Below are 17,697 nucleotides of genomic sequence, written 5' to 3'. Positions count from 1 at the left end.
CGCCGTTAGCTGCCACCACTCGCTCAAGACGTGACCGGAACCAACCACATGCATGTTTCACCTCCTTCCTGTCCACGTTGGGCACCACCTCAGTAATGGTGGCTGTCAGCGCGTCCTTGGTATTATGAAATTTTGCGTTAACCTTTTCCTCAACTACGCCCCAAAAGTAGTAATCGGGAGGATTGCAGTCCGGGCTGGAGGGTGGCCACAAGTCGGGTGTCCAGATGTAGGGCACATTACTGTGAAGCCACGCTTGGGTTTTTCTCGACTTGTGGGCTGGCGCTGAGTCCTGCTGGAAGACATAATCTCTTCCGGCAGCCACCATGTCCATCCAGGGCTTGACTACCGTTTCCAATATGTGAATGTATCCATCGGCATTGATTCTGAGACCTTCTTCAAACAAAGAGGTGGCATAACATCCCCTTCGCTGCTGATAACCCCAAGGACTATGACCGCTGCTGGATATTTGGTGTGCATGACGGTGGGCACTTCTGAAGCATCCACTCAACTGACCTGAAGATAACCACTCAATAATCTCCTTTGGTGATTTACCGGCACGAAGGGACTCAAGGATCGCTGCTCTTCTGTCTTGTTCCCGGCTCATGTTGTTGCTTGTTGTAACGTGTCTATATGCGCGTGCCTCGCGACGATATGAACTACACATTAGATAACCTATTCGCAAATATGCACTCAACAACCGCTAGAGGGCAGTTTATAAACAAATTCCGGATTTACCTCAACGACCCTGTACATACAAATTGCTTTTGATTAAATCTGATTATCTAATCAAAATAAGACACAATTTGACTTTAAACAAAAAAAAGCCTATTATTATTTAAAAATTTTTTATTGCTAAGATGCAGCATTTTCAAACATAAAAAACATTTAATCAAAATGCATCACTTGTAATACACCAGATAGCTCGGTTGTCACACCCCGAGACTGCATTTTTGTTTTTATTAGAACTCCTCAGTCAGGAATAGTGAATAACCGAGCTGGAGGCAGATGTCATCTCACTGAAACTGAGAGTGCCAACAAACTTGCAGATAAATCGAATTTATCCCACCAGCAAGTGTCCGCAGCATGGTGCGGTTCGACTTGTGAACGACTAGTCGTTTCGCACGTATTCACAAGTAACCGTATTCTTAAATCCAACCGCATCATGCAGCAGAACTACCAAATATATTAACAGTATCAAACCAAACAATATTGATAATAAACCAAACAATATTGATAATGCACAAATTAGAAACTGATTGCAGACACTCGTTTTGCGGTTTCAAGGAAACCCTTTTTCAATACAGAAAAGGGAGCTTTGGGATGTGAAGTCAGCTTCACTTGAATGCATGGCAGTTGCTCTTCGCGTTGAAAAAGGAGTTAATTTAAACTCAAAAACTTGCTAATTGTGCTCTATCTCAACACTGTTTACAACTGTTACTTTATTGCACAAAGGTATTTATTCATTTTGTTCTGAAATATAGTTTTAACATCAGTTTTTTATTGAATGAATGAAATTATATTGGACTTAATAATTCATATGTTACAAACATAAATAAAATTAAAAATTTGAAACAGTATTCTGAACACTGCATCTTTTGTACTCAATGCTCTGCGAGAGTGATGGCAGTTTCAACAAAATATAAAGTTGTAATTAAATTTCAGTTTCTCAGATTGAAAACAATCTCTCTAACACACTAGACATGACAATACATAAAAACACAATATAAATGAATAATATAAAAAAAAGTTATCGAGAATTTTTATTTGTTTTTTAAATTGATATATAGGATCAGATATTGTTAAAGATTAAATTATCTTCTACCACTTATGAGAAACACTGCATGCTATTACTGCTTTAGTATTTTGAATGATTCATGACAGTTTTTTAACTTCTAGAAAACATCCTAATCAAAATCTGAAGGAAGAATTTTTGATGAATGATTATATTTTCTAACGGCACAAATAAAGAAGTAGTGATATAAGAATAAAAACATTAGAATAGAATGCTTTATAATCGACAGAAATGGAAAAAAAAAAGTTACTGATGATAGATAAAATTAAAAACTCCTCTCCACATATGTATTTTTACATAAATATTCAATACCACATAACAAATTTAACTATTCTTACCTCTTTGCCAAAGAAGTCCACTGTTGTAACCAATCACAATTATTAATATTCTTCATACATGCCTAAAGCAAGTAAAAAGATTCCATGAAACTTCTAACAAAGTTGATAATAGTTTTTGATACATGTAGAAAAATTATGGTTTAGTAAATGAAATTACATTGTTCAAAATTTATGTTTCAAAAATCGGGTGTCAGGGTGCACAACACAAGCGAACAATAATTGTAGATTAAATTTCATGCTTCTAAGTCAATTGTTTTCTCAGAACGAGAAGGATAAACATAATTTTTTTTACATTTATAGATTTAGCAAACTAAAACAAGAAAAAGTTAAAATTTTTCAAGTTCTATTTGCAATGCCACAAATTGCAGCTCCTACACAAAGCATTTTCACTGAGAAATAATGTATTTTTCTCTGAAAAACTTCAATTTTTTGAGCCAAATGATACCAAGTACAATAGAATCAACACACTGAATGAACGCTATAGTTGGGGCAAACCAAACCAGGGAGCGTTATAATGCTGTGATCAGGATTTGCGTAGCCTTTGTAATGTGGCCACATTAAGGTTGCTCCAACTGTAGGCATCTTAACCCTCTGACAGTCCTGGGTCGTGAGTAAGATGAATGAAATTCTTCCAGATGAAAATGTTTTTTTGAGTAACTTGCCATGTAAATCAAGAGCCCTACCTTCTATCAATGCCTAGCTATCACCCTGCACCATGGACCCTTTGACAACGAACATTTAGCATCAGAAAAATAAGTGTAAAAAGCTTTTGAAACGTGATCAGTAGGGTACAATAAGACCTTCAAAACCATCAGAGAGTTAAAATACCTTAAAATCCAATAATAATCTTTTCTTAAAAAGCAAGAACCACTTATTAAAATTTTAAACTAAAACCTCTTGGATACTATCTGAAACATTTAGATTATCAAAATTCTTCTTTATAGTAAATCAAAAACTATTTGTATAGCAGTCACATAATTGTCAGAACTTTCGCAAAAGCTACTAAGAGGATCGATTAAAATCAATTTCAAATCAAATGAAAAACCCAATTAATGTTTCATTACCATTGGTTCAAAAGTTATAACAGCTTCTTTATGAAACAAGGGAAATCAGCAAGCTAGATGAAATGATGAAAATAACAATAGCAACAATGTAATTACCTCCATTATTTCAAGAATAGCATCTGTAATAATTTCCAACGATGCCAGAGGCATTGGTTCATTATCAGCCGTGGAACATCCAAAAGAACGATCAACATGACGGCAATTAGATCGAAAAGCAGTTACAGCAGCAGACTTTACTTTGCTGATGCCAAAGAGCAGGTAAAATTTTGGAAGAGAAAATTCATCCAAACTTAACCTCAGTACTCTTTGTGTTTCTGTAGAAAAGAAAGGTAAACATTTCAATGAAAGGTTCAAGGCAATATACAACAAAATTAGCTCAACAAATTAGGGTTTTGTGCTTGAAAATTAAATGAATGAATTACCAACATTTTAATGCACAAAAATTGCAAAGTACTGTAGACACGTGTTTTGGAGATACAAAGAACCCCTTTTCAATGCAAAGAAGTGTGAGCCTGTGGATGATAAGTCATCCAAGGAAAAGAAGACAATATAATGCTGCATGGGAATATTCAACAAAACTTGATTGCAAAACATAGGGATCAAATTCGACAACTAAAGATTTTTAAGTAATTGAAATTTAGATGTTTACCTCCAAATGATGGCTTGGTACAAGTACAAAGAGAATGAATAACATTGATAACTAATCCATGAATAGATGCTCTCAGTGATACAGGCCCAGTGTGAACAAGAAGAGTGACAATGTGAAACAGATATGGCAAGTGACTTGCAACTGAAAGCAGAAACAGTATCAATAAATTAGCTCAAAACATATACGCACCAAAATTTAATATAACAAAGATATTGCTATGCAAGTGAGAAACATTTCTTTTTCTCGATCTGCTTTGAAATAATAACTTAAAATTATGTATATTATAAAAATGTACATATGCATATGTGTGTGTGTGAGTGCATTAATCCTCCTTGTGATCATATAATTGCACACAACACACATTATTAATCTCAAAAATCAAACTTTTCTGGAATTAACAAAGAGAGGCAAAAAACGTGGTTTTACTTTTAATAAATTTCCTTTAAAAGACATTAGCATGCCATTAACGATTTAGATTACTTTGTCTATTTTTTTGTAAAGAACAACATACAGTACAACCTTGAAAATCTGGATGTCTGAAACCTGGAAATCTCTAAAAACTGGACAGGTTTTAAAAGTTTCTTTTTAAATGGAAAGCAGGAAATTGTAAAAAAACATTTTGAAAAGCATGAAAATAAAATGTGAAAAGGTCGGAAATGTATAATTTTTGTAATTGTATGTGAGAATGATTTGTTTTTGTGATAACAATTACTAGAGGGATAAAATCGTGACTGATTTCTTTTCATTGTGAGCTTCACATACTCAATAATCTGGAAAATTTGGGTGGTTGTAGCACTTTTTGGGTAGTCGGGCTTTTATCCTAGTACTCTAACTATCTTTGATGTTTAAAAATTCCCTTTACAACTAGTTCGAATGATGTAGTTCATAATTACTTGCTATTTTTGAAGCAGTTTTATTAAACATCTTAATTATTATTTTTAACTTAATTTTCCAGTTGTATTGTGAATCTGCTTCATTAATCAATAGAAGCAACAAAAATTAAATCCTGCATTTAAGACCGTTCCACAGGGATCTCAAGCTTTCTTCTGAGAACTTTTTCCTTCAATGGAGCAAGTAAAAAGAGCATTTACACTCTTGAGAATAGTTTTAAGCACATGGGTTATTCCATGCGAAATGAGCAAATCAGCTGTGGCTGACATGTCACAGATTTCAATGAAAATTTTTATTTAGGTAAACCATACATATCTATAAGGGAATGCAAAGTATGGAAATTTAAAAACTGTTTGTTGCTTTGTTATTGAAATTAGAAGTTTATGCTTACGCTAAGCCTAAATTTTCAGAGTCCATCACTACCAAACGTACACTTAAAAAGTAAATATTTCCGCATTCTATAAACAATTTTCTATTGAGAAAAGGCAAAGTAAAATTTATTCGGATCTTTTTTTTGAATCTGAGATATTAACCAAGATTGAAATTTTGCCAATTTACTTCAGATTTTAAATCACTCTTCCAGCTCTTTTAATGAAAAAATAACAGTAAAAATAATTCAGATTGAAAAACTATCTATAACTAACTATCTGCTCTAATTTAGTAACAGTTTATTAATTTCTTGATGACGAAATTGTACTTTAAAAAATCGAAAATTTCCAAAAATTTCGTTTTTTTCCTCTGTTTCAGATGTTTTTTTGAAGATGAGGGAATGCTCTAAATTTACTCAATTTTTTTTACGGAATGTATTGAAGTGTCTTTTAGATGCTACTAAATTTTAATCATTGGTATCAGCGTATTTTTGTTACTAGAGTAACTTGAACTAAGCTAAAATTTCATTAGTTACTTCTTTTTATTTTGTAAGTTTGGCAAAACTAACCATTTCTTTCGTGTTTCATTTTCTCAAAAGCATGTTTATGAAGTACAGTCTGAAATGTACATTTTTTTAAATTGAAATAAATGTTAGTTTTACTTGCTTTCGCATCATTCAGTCGTTTATCTAATTCTTTGAATTCTCGTAATTTCACATAAGGGTCAATCCATACAGGTTCCATACAGTACAAACTACTCATTCATGTTTAAATATTTCTAAGTTATCAAATTAAAATAATTATTTTGAAAATTACAGTATGTTTTTTCAGTATAATGTATTACATAGGGCACAATATACGTAATTTAAGAAGGTGCCATGACGTTTTCACGCTTTTTATTTCTGTTTTAGTGTGTGAATTGACTAGCAAAATTGCTTAATTTCAAAGACCTGTATCTTTTTTACAAACCAAATACAAAAAACAATATGTATAACATGTATAATACTTGAACGGAATATTCAATTGGCCAGGAAATTTATTTTTAATTCTATTCCCTTTTGGTTTATAGGGGTCTAAAAATGTCATTTTCGTCATTTTTCTGATTTTTGAGGGGCTATAATCTATAAAGGGTGCACAAACACACAACAACAGTTACATATTCTTTTTAGCATGGTTCTAGTGATTAGTTTCTGTTGTATTTCATTTTGTGTTTCCGACCCCTACGTGAGTTATCCCCCTTTGAAATGAGTAAAATTTTTACATTTGGTCTTGAACTTTAACCTGTTGCCATTATTTTAATTATTAACTTACAGCTACGTAACTCAGCATATAAGACTATCAACTTATGCACTTTAACATCAAAGTGTTAAATTAACTGTCATAAATGTAATTCAAATAGATTTCGGCCAAAATGCAAAGGTCCCATTTTTGACTACGAAAATCACTTTTGATGACCTCTAAAAAATCAAAGGTCCAGTTGAGAGAAAAAATAAAAGTGGTTTTAAACATGTTTCATATGCAGCTTTTAGGAATATGAATTTCAAAAAAAAAAAATAATTAAAAATGGTAGAGCGCACCTATCATTCGAAACTGTATGGATTGACCGATAAAACAAAAAAAAAAAGCTATTTTTCTGAATTTTATTTTACGTTTGGAAATCAAAAACCAATTTTGAGTTTCTTCAAGCAAATAGTAGAAACACAGCTCTATATTCTTGTAAAATTTTAAAGTTGTCTGAATTTTCCCTCATTTGAATTTTTGTGTGTACGTGAAGGGGAAAATCATCATTTTACAAAATGTCACCAAGTTTAAAACTGATTATGAAGACAAATACAACTTCAAAAGTAAAGTATTTCTTTTATGATACTTAGCACATTATTGGGTATTAATTTCATCAAAGTTAATGCATTCCTTAAAGACTTTTTAATTCCTTTAAAGCTAATGCTTAATTATGAGAAAATTGAAATATTTTTAGTTTTTGAAACTCGGTTAAAAGTTAACGATAATAACTTTGAAAATTTTACTGATATCAGATTAATTACCCTACTCCATAGATTGCAAAAACATGTAACTTTTATGTTTTTATTAAATAGTTAATAAGATACAAGCCTTCAAAAATGCAACATTTAGCATTTTTGAGAATGCTGTTCAATTTGACCAATTTTCAATCGCATGTAACTATTAAAATAAAAAATTTTAAGCAAAAATATTTTAGATATTTTTATATAGGTATGAAAGGAACCTGTATACCAAATTTCATAAAAATCTGTTACCATGCGGCCACCACTTTTTTGCGAATTTTGCTCATTTGGTATGGAATGACCCACATATGAACTACTAATTCTACATATAAAACTAAAATTCATTTTTATCAAAACTAATAGCACTATAGAACTTCTAGATATCATAATCAAAGTACCTTCATTTATATTTTTGATAAATTTTTTAAATCCCAAAGTTACACACTACCACTTTTTGCAGTTTTTATCAAAATCATAACAAAACCAGAATTATTGAATGCATCTTTAACCATACATAATACAAACCATCAAGAGAATTGTTGAACGATAACATCAGTAAGTAACGTGCAAGAATAGCGATGTCATCCCACATTAGATGTTGTTCTAAAGTAGCAGTTGGTGAGGCACATGTCTTTTCTATGACCTGTAAGTAATGAAGCAAGAAAATATATCAAAGCAAAAGGGCTGAAGAGATAAATTTTAAAATATTTACAAAGCAGACTCATTCAATTAATAAAGAAACTGATATACACAGTCCAATCACATTAATGTGATCACCACGTACTTTCCACCTCAGAGTTAAATAACCAATCACAGAAGGCAGGAGGCAGCACAGTGCAGTTGAGCATATATAAAGAGTGTGTGAGGGTTTCAGAAAACATTTCAATCATTGGCGTAATGCAGAAACGAAGCGATTTATCCGACGTCCAAAAGGGCATGATCATTGGCTTTCGGGCCAAGGGTGGAAGCATTTCCGAAACGGCCGAGTTTGTGAACTGTTCGCGTGCCGCCATGGTAAAAGTGTACCGTGCATGGCAAAATGGGACTGTTCAAAATAAGCGATGTGGCAAATGTGGTGCACCAAGGGTTATAGATGACAGAGGCGAACCACGGTTGCGGAGATGCGTTCGGGCAGATAGACGGGCTACGGTTGAGCAACTGACCACCAAAATGAACCAAGGGACTACCAAAAGTGTCTCCAAAACTACTATTCAGCGAACATTGCTGCGTCTGGGCCTCCGAAGCAGACGCCTGGTTCGTGCACCTATGCTGACTGCTGTTCATCGACGACGAAGCCTAGAATTTGCACGCCAGTACAGCAGCTGGACGTCCACTGAGTGGCGACAGGTAGCGTTTTCAGATGAATCGCGTTTTATGCTCCATCCGACAGATGGACGTTGGCGTATAAAGCGTGAAATCTGAAAGGAACCACCCTGCACCCATTGCCGGAAGGGTCCAAGCTGGAGGTGGGAGCATTATGATCAGGGGAATGTTTTCCTGGCATTCTCTGGGTTCACTGATCATTGTAGAAGGCACGATGGATCAATACAAGTACGCATCTGTCCTTGCGGACCATGTCCACCCCTACATGCGCATTGTTTTTCCTCAGGATGATGGCATCTTCCAGCAGGACAATGCGAGGTGCCATACAGCTGCCGGTGTACGTGCGTGGTTCGAAGAGCACCAGGATGAGTTTACAGTCCTCCCCTGGCCAGCAAACTCACCTGACTTAAACCCAATCGAGCATCTGTGGGACCATCTCGATCGAGTTGTTCGCGCCATGGATCCTCAACCGCGTAATCTAGCGCAGCTGGCCTTGGCATTAGAGTCGGCATGGCTCAACATCCCAGAGAACACCTTCAGGGACCTAAGTGATTCTCTTCCTGCACGTCTCGCAGCAGTCCACTCAGCGAAAGGTGGTTATTCTGGCTTTTGACAGATGGTCACATTAATGTGACTGGACTGTGTATTACTTTGATAGAATAACCAGAAGCATTTTATATATTTATTTATTTTCTGTGATACAAATTTTGGGCTTTAATTGATCAATGAAGAAAGTGAACCTCGTTTTTTGAAACCAATGAAAAACTATTGTTGGCAAGACCGTGTTAAATTTGTCACTGACAATAGAATGTTTGAGATATGCTGGACAGATAAATTGCTCAGAGTTTATTATCCCCACTTAGTTACACAGAAAGTGTTCTAAGATTTCTGTCTAATATTTAAAAAAACAGTCGGAAACTTTCTACAACTAAATGAGTAAAATTGTGACAACATGTATACTATGACAAATAAAAAGTTAAAAAAACTCTGCAAACAGCTGTTTCGAGGTTATAAAAGCAAATTCCTTCATCAGTGCAAAAAGAAATTAATCAAAGTCTGACAACAAGCAAGTGAATAAACTGTTTTTATTTGCACTAGTATACACATTGTTGGAATTTTACTCATTCCTGTCAAATGATTAAACTATATCTAACCACTAGTTTTTTTGTTATGCTTCAAAAAAGTTTATGGAAATGCCCCCCCCCCCCCCCACCATCCACATATGATTTCACATATTAAAGGATAACGCAATAACTACCAGAACTCTTAAATTTATTTTCAAATACTTACTTCATACTCCCCCTCCCCTTTGAGTAGTGTTTTTTATGAACTATATACATATTAATGGCTAATATTTATAGTTGATATACATATTTTTGTCATATGTCTCAATAAAAACTGGCACTTTTCTTGATATCAACTTACTATGAAGGATGAAGTTAGAAAGTCTTCTTTGGATCTGCTATACAAATTATGTGTATCATAATTTAGGTAATGTATGTATTATATTTGTCCAATGTAGTTAAGACCACGAAAACAGCCAAATAAAGAATTTTCTCACTATAATAAGTGCATGAGTATAGTGAGGAAAATGTTGAACCAAGATCATAAGACACTATACGTTCATTCTCATAAAAAATCAATTTTATCCACATGCACTTAATTTAGTCTTTTAAATGCTTATTATATGAGACTCAGTAATACATAGAACTCAGCTTACCCTACACAATCTACTAATAACTTTCAAAGCAACCAGTTGTACATTTGATGATGCCAGAGCAACAGCAGTATCAGCCATGATTTCTGATTGTGCTGAACCTAAGCCACCAGTTACACTTCTCTAAAATAAATTAAAAATATATATATATATATATTATTGATTATTTCATAATTGTATACTCATTTAATCATATCTATGGTCACAATTTCAGATTATTTATATCGATTTTTAACTTATATCACACACATTGAAAAATATTGCTTTTGGAAATTAATTTATTGTAGGATGAAAAAACAAAAATTCATTAAGTAGGTTGAATTGCATTTTGGAGCAGTTTCGAATAACATTTTAAAGGTTAATAAACATTGATAGATGTTATTTACCTTTAAATGGAATAAATTAGCTATACAAATATATATATATATATATATATGCACACACACTTATAATCAATTCAAAAACTTAATTTAAGATACTGGTAGAAACACTTATTGATGCTTGCACAACAATGCTCAAATTTCTGGTCGTTTTGCTCCATAAATCTTTAAATGGTGCCTTTCAAAATTCAGTGCAAAATTCGTTATTTCAAAATATTTTTAATGGCTCCCCCCCATGCTCTATTATAATATTTTTGTCTCAGAGCAACAGTAGGATAGTGTTATTCCTGGGATTAGATGTGTGTTGCTCTGAGGCGACAATATGTTATAAATACTAGTTTTAGTAACGAAAGATACCACAAATAATTTTAAACGATACATTTGAATGTGACAAATTTGCTTCCTACATGGAAGAGATAATTATCACAAACATTATCCTTAGTTAAAACCGACTTATTTTTCCAATTAAACATTACTAAAACAATTTAGAGCTAAATGTACAAAAGCAAGAAGCAACAGAAAAAACTGAAATGACAAATGAAATAAAGTTTACTTTAATAAAACTGTCCAGAACTGTGTCCAGCAGATCAGAAACTTGTCCTATATTGCCCCAGATTTTAGCTTGTATTGAGGGATACATCTAAAATTTAAAAAAGAGTTTTATCAAGCATTCAATGCTAGGAAACTAGATGAATGTTTTTACTCTTTATAGCTTTTTGAAAGAAATTTCCACTGACCTCGACTTCTTCTATGGTAAGAGTAATTAACTTGTCTAGTATTGTAGCCACTCTCTGGCGTTTGCTATCATCATTATGTTTGCAAAACCTACAAAGTATTGATTTAAAATGGGTCATGTTTAGGGCAGTCATGAAGCATTTTCATCAATATTGCAGAGCATCCAAAATTAAATCCAACATACAACCAAATGTAAGAAAAACTTCAAAATGAATAACTTATTAAATTCAGAATTATTTATCTCAGATTTGTTCATTCAACTTTGAGGGTAAAAATGAGAATTACAAGGTAACCAAATGCATGGCAGTTAATGTGATGCAAAAATTTGTGTAAATGAGATATATTTACTAAATTTGTGGCAAGACTAGAATAAAATTTAAACAAACAAAAAAGGGGGGGGGGGAGGAGTTCGAAATTTTGAGAAAATGCGAGGATTATCAAATATATTAACCTAGAAACACAAATATAGGTTCTGAACATAACTCAACTTGTGCATGAGACAGAATTATAATCATAGCTTAGATTCTTCATTATTAATAATAATCATACTAATGTATACTTGTAAGGGTAATGCTAACAATCTTTTGATTCTTTAACATGTTTTTCTTAATTTAATCATCGACTGTATTCTCAAGTATCTTACTTATCCTAACGATTTAAAGGACATAGTTATATTTACTGAAAAATAATACTTCAAAAGCATATTTGAAATAAAAAGACTCGTAAGCTGCTTGAAATTTTAACACTTAAATTATCACGACAATGCTAGAAATTATAACACTTAAACAAACCAGTACAACATAACAAATAACTTAAAATATAAAATAAGGCATTTAAAACTGTTTCTCAAAGGAGATTTGTAAATCCAATCCTAACAAAGATTATAAATAATCATAACCACATATATAAATACTTTAGATTTCTATCTTTGAAATCATCATGACAATGAAATACAGACCTTGTTAAATTTGGCAACCAAGGTGTCATGTACTCTAGGCATAAGTGTTTAAGTTCTATAGTTGATGATCTAAATCCTTGTATGCATTCTTCTAAAAACTCCAGAGTTAGATGGGAAGCATTTTGTGCCAATTTCTCACTAATTTGCTTGATAAAAATAGTATTGTTTGATGGAATACACAAACCTAGAATAAAATAATTGAATTATTTCTTCTTTCAAAAATAAAATTATGCATGATCTTATTAATTGCTAATGCATGTACATCAATTCAAATACTTCAGATTCAAGTTTTTTCTCTTCATACAGCTTTAAAAAATATATCAAGACTGATGTTATGACTTAAAGGGTGGCAAAATATGTAAAATCATGTTCCAAAATACACTTCACTGCACTATATACTGCGAAACCAATTGCCCAATTCTACTCACAGAAAATGAACACTTTTAAAAATTGAATCATCATCACTCTTCTTGCTAGCTACAATAGTTTATTTTTTAGAAAAAGTGATAGTTTGAAAATAAAACCATTAATGTTCATACCATTTATACATGATGAAATTCATTGAGCTTAAACGATTCATGAAAATTCTGGCGTCTCTTGCCGCTATGCAATAGTAGAATTAGCATTTATGACTTGTAATACATTCCTGCAAGAATGCTGATCATCACAAAGTGAACAATTGCTTTTCAAGCGGGCAACTAAAGTAAAATGTATGGAAAATAGACATAAAATTTTTTCGTTTACCAGAGGTTTCCAAAAGTTGTCCTTCAATCTTTAGATCAAAAGTTCCAGTTAATGCACAGAGTAGATTATAAGCAGTGGTTCTCAAGTTTGGATCTGAGCTTCCAAGATTCAACAGAGCCATGTTGAGAAGAGTGCCGGGAACATCTTTTGGTCTGATTTTTGTGTGAACAGTTACAGAGTCCTTAATGAAATAAAAAAGATTGATACAAACATACATTATTTCCTGAATCTGCTTGGATTATTCTGAACTTTATATCAATCTTTTCACAAAGTGCACAGAAACAATTTACACAATAGCAGATAGGGCTGAAAATTTAAACTATAAAAAGCATCTTTTATATTTTTTTACAAAATTATAAACAGTTCATAGGTAACAAATGACAACAAAATATTGAATTTATAAAAATTTGTCTGTATAATAACATTCTACATCATTTGGGAATGCCATAATATGCTTTGCGCTTTTGAGAATCCAAATAAGGTCACTCCCTATAGGACACTCAGGTATCTGATATACTGAAATAGCTAAATATCCTGTTTGGAAGATTTGGATACTACTTTTGTTGCCCTGAACCAACAACTAGAAATTCAAAGAATCCTATTATAACTATAGTTTTGTTTTCTTAATAAATATTTCTAAAGGAAAAACTATCAGGTAAATGAAGTAATCTGGATGGACACCTTGCTATAATGGGTGCCAGTGATGACCTAAGATGTAAGGGTTACCTTTACTACGAGGAAGCTGCTACCAGCATTTTGTGTAGTCGCAAAGAGTTTGTCAACAGGTTCAAACTTTGGTTGTTATTTAATTGAACTTGGAGAGATTCAAAACACTCTTATTAGGCATCTGCTGAATTTAGATTCAGCTGCTGATCTTTTTTAGACATCAGGTTGGGGATTAGTAAAATAGACCTCTGGTCACAGTGCATGGTTCGGTTGAGTCCCTTTTTCTCTGTCATCTTATTACATATCCCACAACAATTATCATATTTTTTTAGAAACAAACATCAATAATTCAATCAAAAATTATAGGATAAATTAAAACTCTGTCATGCAAAACAAAGCCACTTGAGACAGGATAGAAGCAAAATATGTAAATGAAGGATTTTGAATGATGGTGTGTATAGAGTTCTAGAAATACGCTATCTTTATTGCATCACACTTACACTGTTATGTATTTCGAAGACAACCACAACAGCATAGCACTGATGGGTTTTGAATGAATTGAAAACACAATAAAGTTAAGTTAAAGATAAGTTATGAGGGTTATTTAGATAAGCACACCTTTATTTTTTTTGCTGAAATATTTATTGATAATGCATCAGTACAAGCCTTCATTAAAGTCCCAATTTTCATTACAATAAATTTACAACAGCTTGGAAGCTTCTCCATCCCGCCTAATATGGCATTTGTTCAGCTGTCAAATGGTTTGGGTACCAATGACAGAAAGGTTGGCCAGAGATAAGATGCAAATTTGATTTTGGAGTTCTAGCTTTATTTTTGCATAACAGTCACTACTGACGAAGAATGGGTTTAAGCGCCTTCCACTCAAATGACTTACTCCCAAAAAGGAAAGAACTTATGCGAGGTCATAGTTTCTCCTGCTGACCTTTCTGATGCCAGTACCTGGGCTACCATGTGGTTAGGGCAGTTATTTTTCACCAAGATGATCCAAAATATATCCCAAGTATAGGTTAAGAGAAGATTCCACCACTTTTTCTGTGCTACATGACAATCCTAAGGCCTCACTCTAAAAGGTAGGAAGTACCCGAGAAATTCAATAGAATGGAAAACCTTACAATTTGTTGCGACTCCAACATTGGGAAGAAAAAGCTAGTAAAGACATGTAGCCAACCAAATTAAACATGTCAATAGCAGAAATAAAAAAAAAAAAATGTGTGTATTACACTTTTGAAATGACTATCAAATTGCTTTGAAAAAGTTCAACCAACAACTTTGTATACCTTAGAACCAGAAGAATGTAAGTCACGTAATTGTGATTTTATAGGAGAGAAGAAAAACAGTTGTCAGAAGCATGCAAAAGAAGGGACGTGCACTCTTTTACCACTGATAAAAGAATTTAAAAGAATTACTTTCACATGGCTCGATGTGGAATAGGTTTCTACGCACAATGCACTCATAAACAAAAAAGTGCAATTTTTTGACTTACTTCAGTCTGGCTCTGAGGTACAGAACTGATCTCTACATTTCCTGACATTGTATATTAAAGAAACTCATTAACAAGGTAGAAGGAAAGCTAAGCAATAAGTACTGCATATTCAGAAAAAAATTAAACACATACTGGTTGGGAGAGCTCCCATCTTGTTCTGATGTGAATTATAGCTTGAACTATACTATCACAGTCATTGTGAATGAAAGACAATGGGCCACTTTCATTAGCGATAGTTAATGTGAACTGATTGTCATCTACCAGGCACACCTAGAAATGAAATTTTCTTTAATTATTTTCAGTGTTACAGAATGCAAACATAACTTATTCAATGTTTTCATAATATTTTCAAAATGCTTACCAATTTGGTCTTACCAGGGGCGCCAACTTGCAAAAATTATTGAGGGGGCTGGACATCTCCAGGGGTTTAGGGTGTTATGTAATCCCTCAGAGGTCCCCCACCCCAAATAAAGGTCAGATTTTTGAACCTTGTTAATGCCATATTTTCTGGTGTGTATAATTTTAACAAACAGTATATGACACGGCGTTTTTGAAGTAAAAGAATCTAAAAATTGGTTTACAAATTTTCTGGTTCAACTTTTAAATCATATCACTTGTCTTAGTAAGAGATTTTTTTGTTCTATTTTATGGGGAGCCGTGCAGTTCCGTAGCTAAGCATTGATATTATAAGGTAGGAAGGACACTTGACTTGAATGGAAAGACACTCCCAGAGACGGCGACTTTTTTAAAAAAGGGGGGGGGGGGGGCGGGGGAAATTTTCTAAATTTGAGATGAAAAAAAGTGAGTTTTAAAGTTTTTTTTAAGCATTGTAAAGTCATATAATCAACATTAGAACCCCAAAAACTCGACAAGCCTGACACATATCTTTTGGCTTCGAAAAAAGGAAAAAATAAATACAAACACACACAGTATTTTCGTAAAAAGGTAATTTAATTTACTCATGTTTTTTTTAAGACCAGTTGTTTTTTCATTAGTTATACCGGTTAACATATTCAAGTGTAAACGCAGTCTCTCAATGTCTAGGTTGTTTTTGAAAACTCTATTTTTCAAAATTTGTTTCACCTCTGTTAAATAAAAGCAAAGCACTTTAGTTCAACTGCAATGATCTGTGTGAGTCCAGTTGATGTAAAGAGCCCAATAATGCAAGATTGCACCATTTCACAAACCTCAATATAAATTGCCTTTGGGATTTTGAAAGCGTGCGGTGAGCAGGCTTCGTTGTTTTCATACTTTGGTATACGTCGACTCCGAGGAAGCGAAGGATCATCATTTCGTGAAGATTTTTCTTTTAAACACAATTCCCAAAAGTATTCAAAACTATCACGCCTCCCATTTAATATACAAATCAAACAGATCATCAACACTTAGATGAGCTCGCCGCAGCGCTGCCCACCGGCAACAGATTTGACCCGTATGTTCGCACACTGGGACAAATTCTAAGTGTGCTTGCAGCACTATAACACAATCATTATTCACACTACTCGTTTTCAGTTAACCTGCTTACTACCGTAATAATTATTTGTTTTAACTCATTACTGAATGTATTTTACAAGGTAAACTATCTTCAAACAAGGAAAATAAAAGATAAATTTATGAGTTTAGAAAACATAATATAACTAATACTTTTCTTGATTTATTCAGGGGGCTCTGCCCCCTCAAAAATATTTTTGAGGGGGCTCGGGCCCCCTCAGGCCCCATGGAGTCGGCGCCACTGGGTCTTACTAATATTGAAAGTAGTCATAAAGAATACTTGACTGTTTCAAAACTTTACTAGGCATTTAGAAAACGTTTAATGCAATAATGAAAACATGTAGCAAGCATATTCTACTTACACACACAAATCTAGAGGCAGTCATGAGCAAAGCTAGTTGACTGCTGCCTTTTGGAGGACTTTATTTTCAAGAAACGAGTCATAGACCCCCTATTTATGCTCAAAATAATACTTATAAAAACCCCTTCCAGAAAAAACTGCCTCCAAACCAGAAGCTGGATCCTCCTTTGACACAACAATTTCCTACATACAACTGAATATTCCATGAGCAATGAGCATTTACATCCCTCTCAAGGTAACCTCTGCAGTCTATAATGTTAGTGTTTAAAAGAATATCATACAAAATTTAGAACACATATCTTTAATGTAGGGGGGATACAGAGGGAGAGTCAAGGGGGTCATGACCCCCCCCCCCCTAAATTGTCACCATTAGTTCTTAAAAAAGGACATGAAAATATGTTTATTTTGGGTGAAAAACACATTATCCCAAGACTTAAGATCACCTAAAATTTTTTGAGTATTTCTCATTTTCCCTCTGGAGTAAAACTCCTGCAAAAATAAACATACAAATAAATACATACTTCTTCTATTTCAGATGCATAATAGACATCATTTAACAAAACTGAATGCCCAATGACTTTGGTTTTTTCAGCTGATGTAACTTGAATTGCAGTAGGGCCCACCTGAAATGATTGTCAGATAAAAATAGACATTTCTAGATTGCAATTTTTTACAAAATTATATAGAAAAATAAC

The 17,697-nt window shown here is 33.4% G+C and overlaps 1 protein-coding gene across 1 annotated transcript in view; it reads right to left on the bottom strand.

Annotated features, from left to right (window-relative positions):
* The window catches only part of LOC129221135 (neurofibromin-like), a 110,652-nt gene that overhangs the window by 21,966 nt on the left and 70,989 nt on the right, over window positions 1–17,697 (bottom strand). Inside the window, exons 36-46 of the mRNA XM_054855580.1 lie at window positions 17,524–17,625; window positions 15,283–15,420; window positions 12,981–13,161; window positions 12,237–12,420; window positions 11,281–11,368; window positions 11,097–11,183; window positions 10,167–10,286; window positions 7,649–7,766; window positions 3,844–3,984; window positions 3,291–3,508; window positions 2,131–2,192 (exon numbers count right to left, since the gene is read on the bottom strand). Of these exons, the coding sequence (XP_054711555.1) occupies window positions 2,131–2,192; window positions 3,291–3,508; window positions 3,844–3,984; window positions 7,649–7,766; window positions 10,167–10,286; window positions 11,097–11,183; window positions 11,281–11,368; window positions 12,237–12,420; window positions 12,981–13,161; window positions 15,283–15,420; window positions 17,524–17,625 (1,439 nt within the window). The remainder of the gene's footprint in view (window positions 1–2,130; window positions 2,193–3,290; window positions 3,509–3,843; window positions 3,985–7,648; window positions 7,767–10,166; window positions 10,287–11,096; window positions 11,184–11,280; window positions 11,369–12,236; window positions 12,421–12,980; window positions 13,162–15,282; window positions 15,421–17,523; window positions 17,626–17,697) is intronic.

The sequence above is a fragment of the Uloborus diversus genome, chromosome 4, assembly GCF_026930045.1.
Source record: "Uloborus diversus isolate 005 chromosome 4, Udiv.v.3.1, whole genome shotgun sequence".
Lineage (NCBI taxonomy): Eukaryota > Metazoa > Arthropoda > Arachnida > Araneae > Uloboridae > Uloborus > Uloborus diversus.
This window is presented reverse-complemented; position numbering and strand designations above follow the sequence as displayed.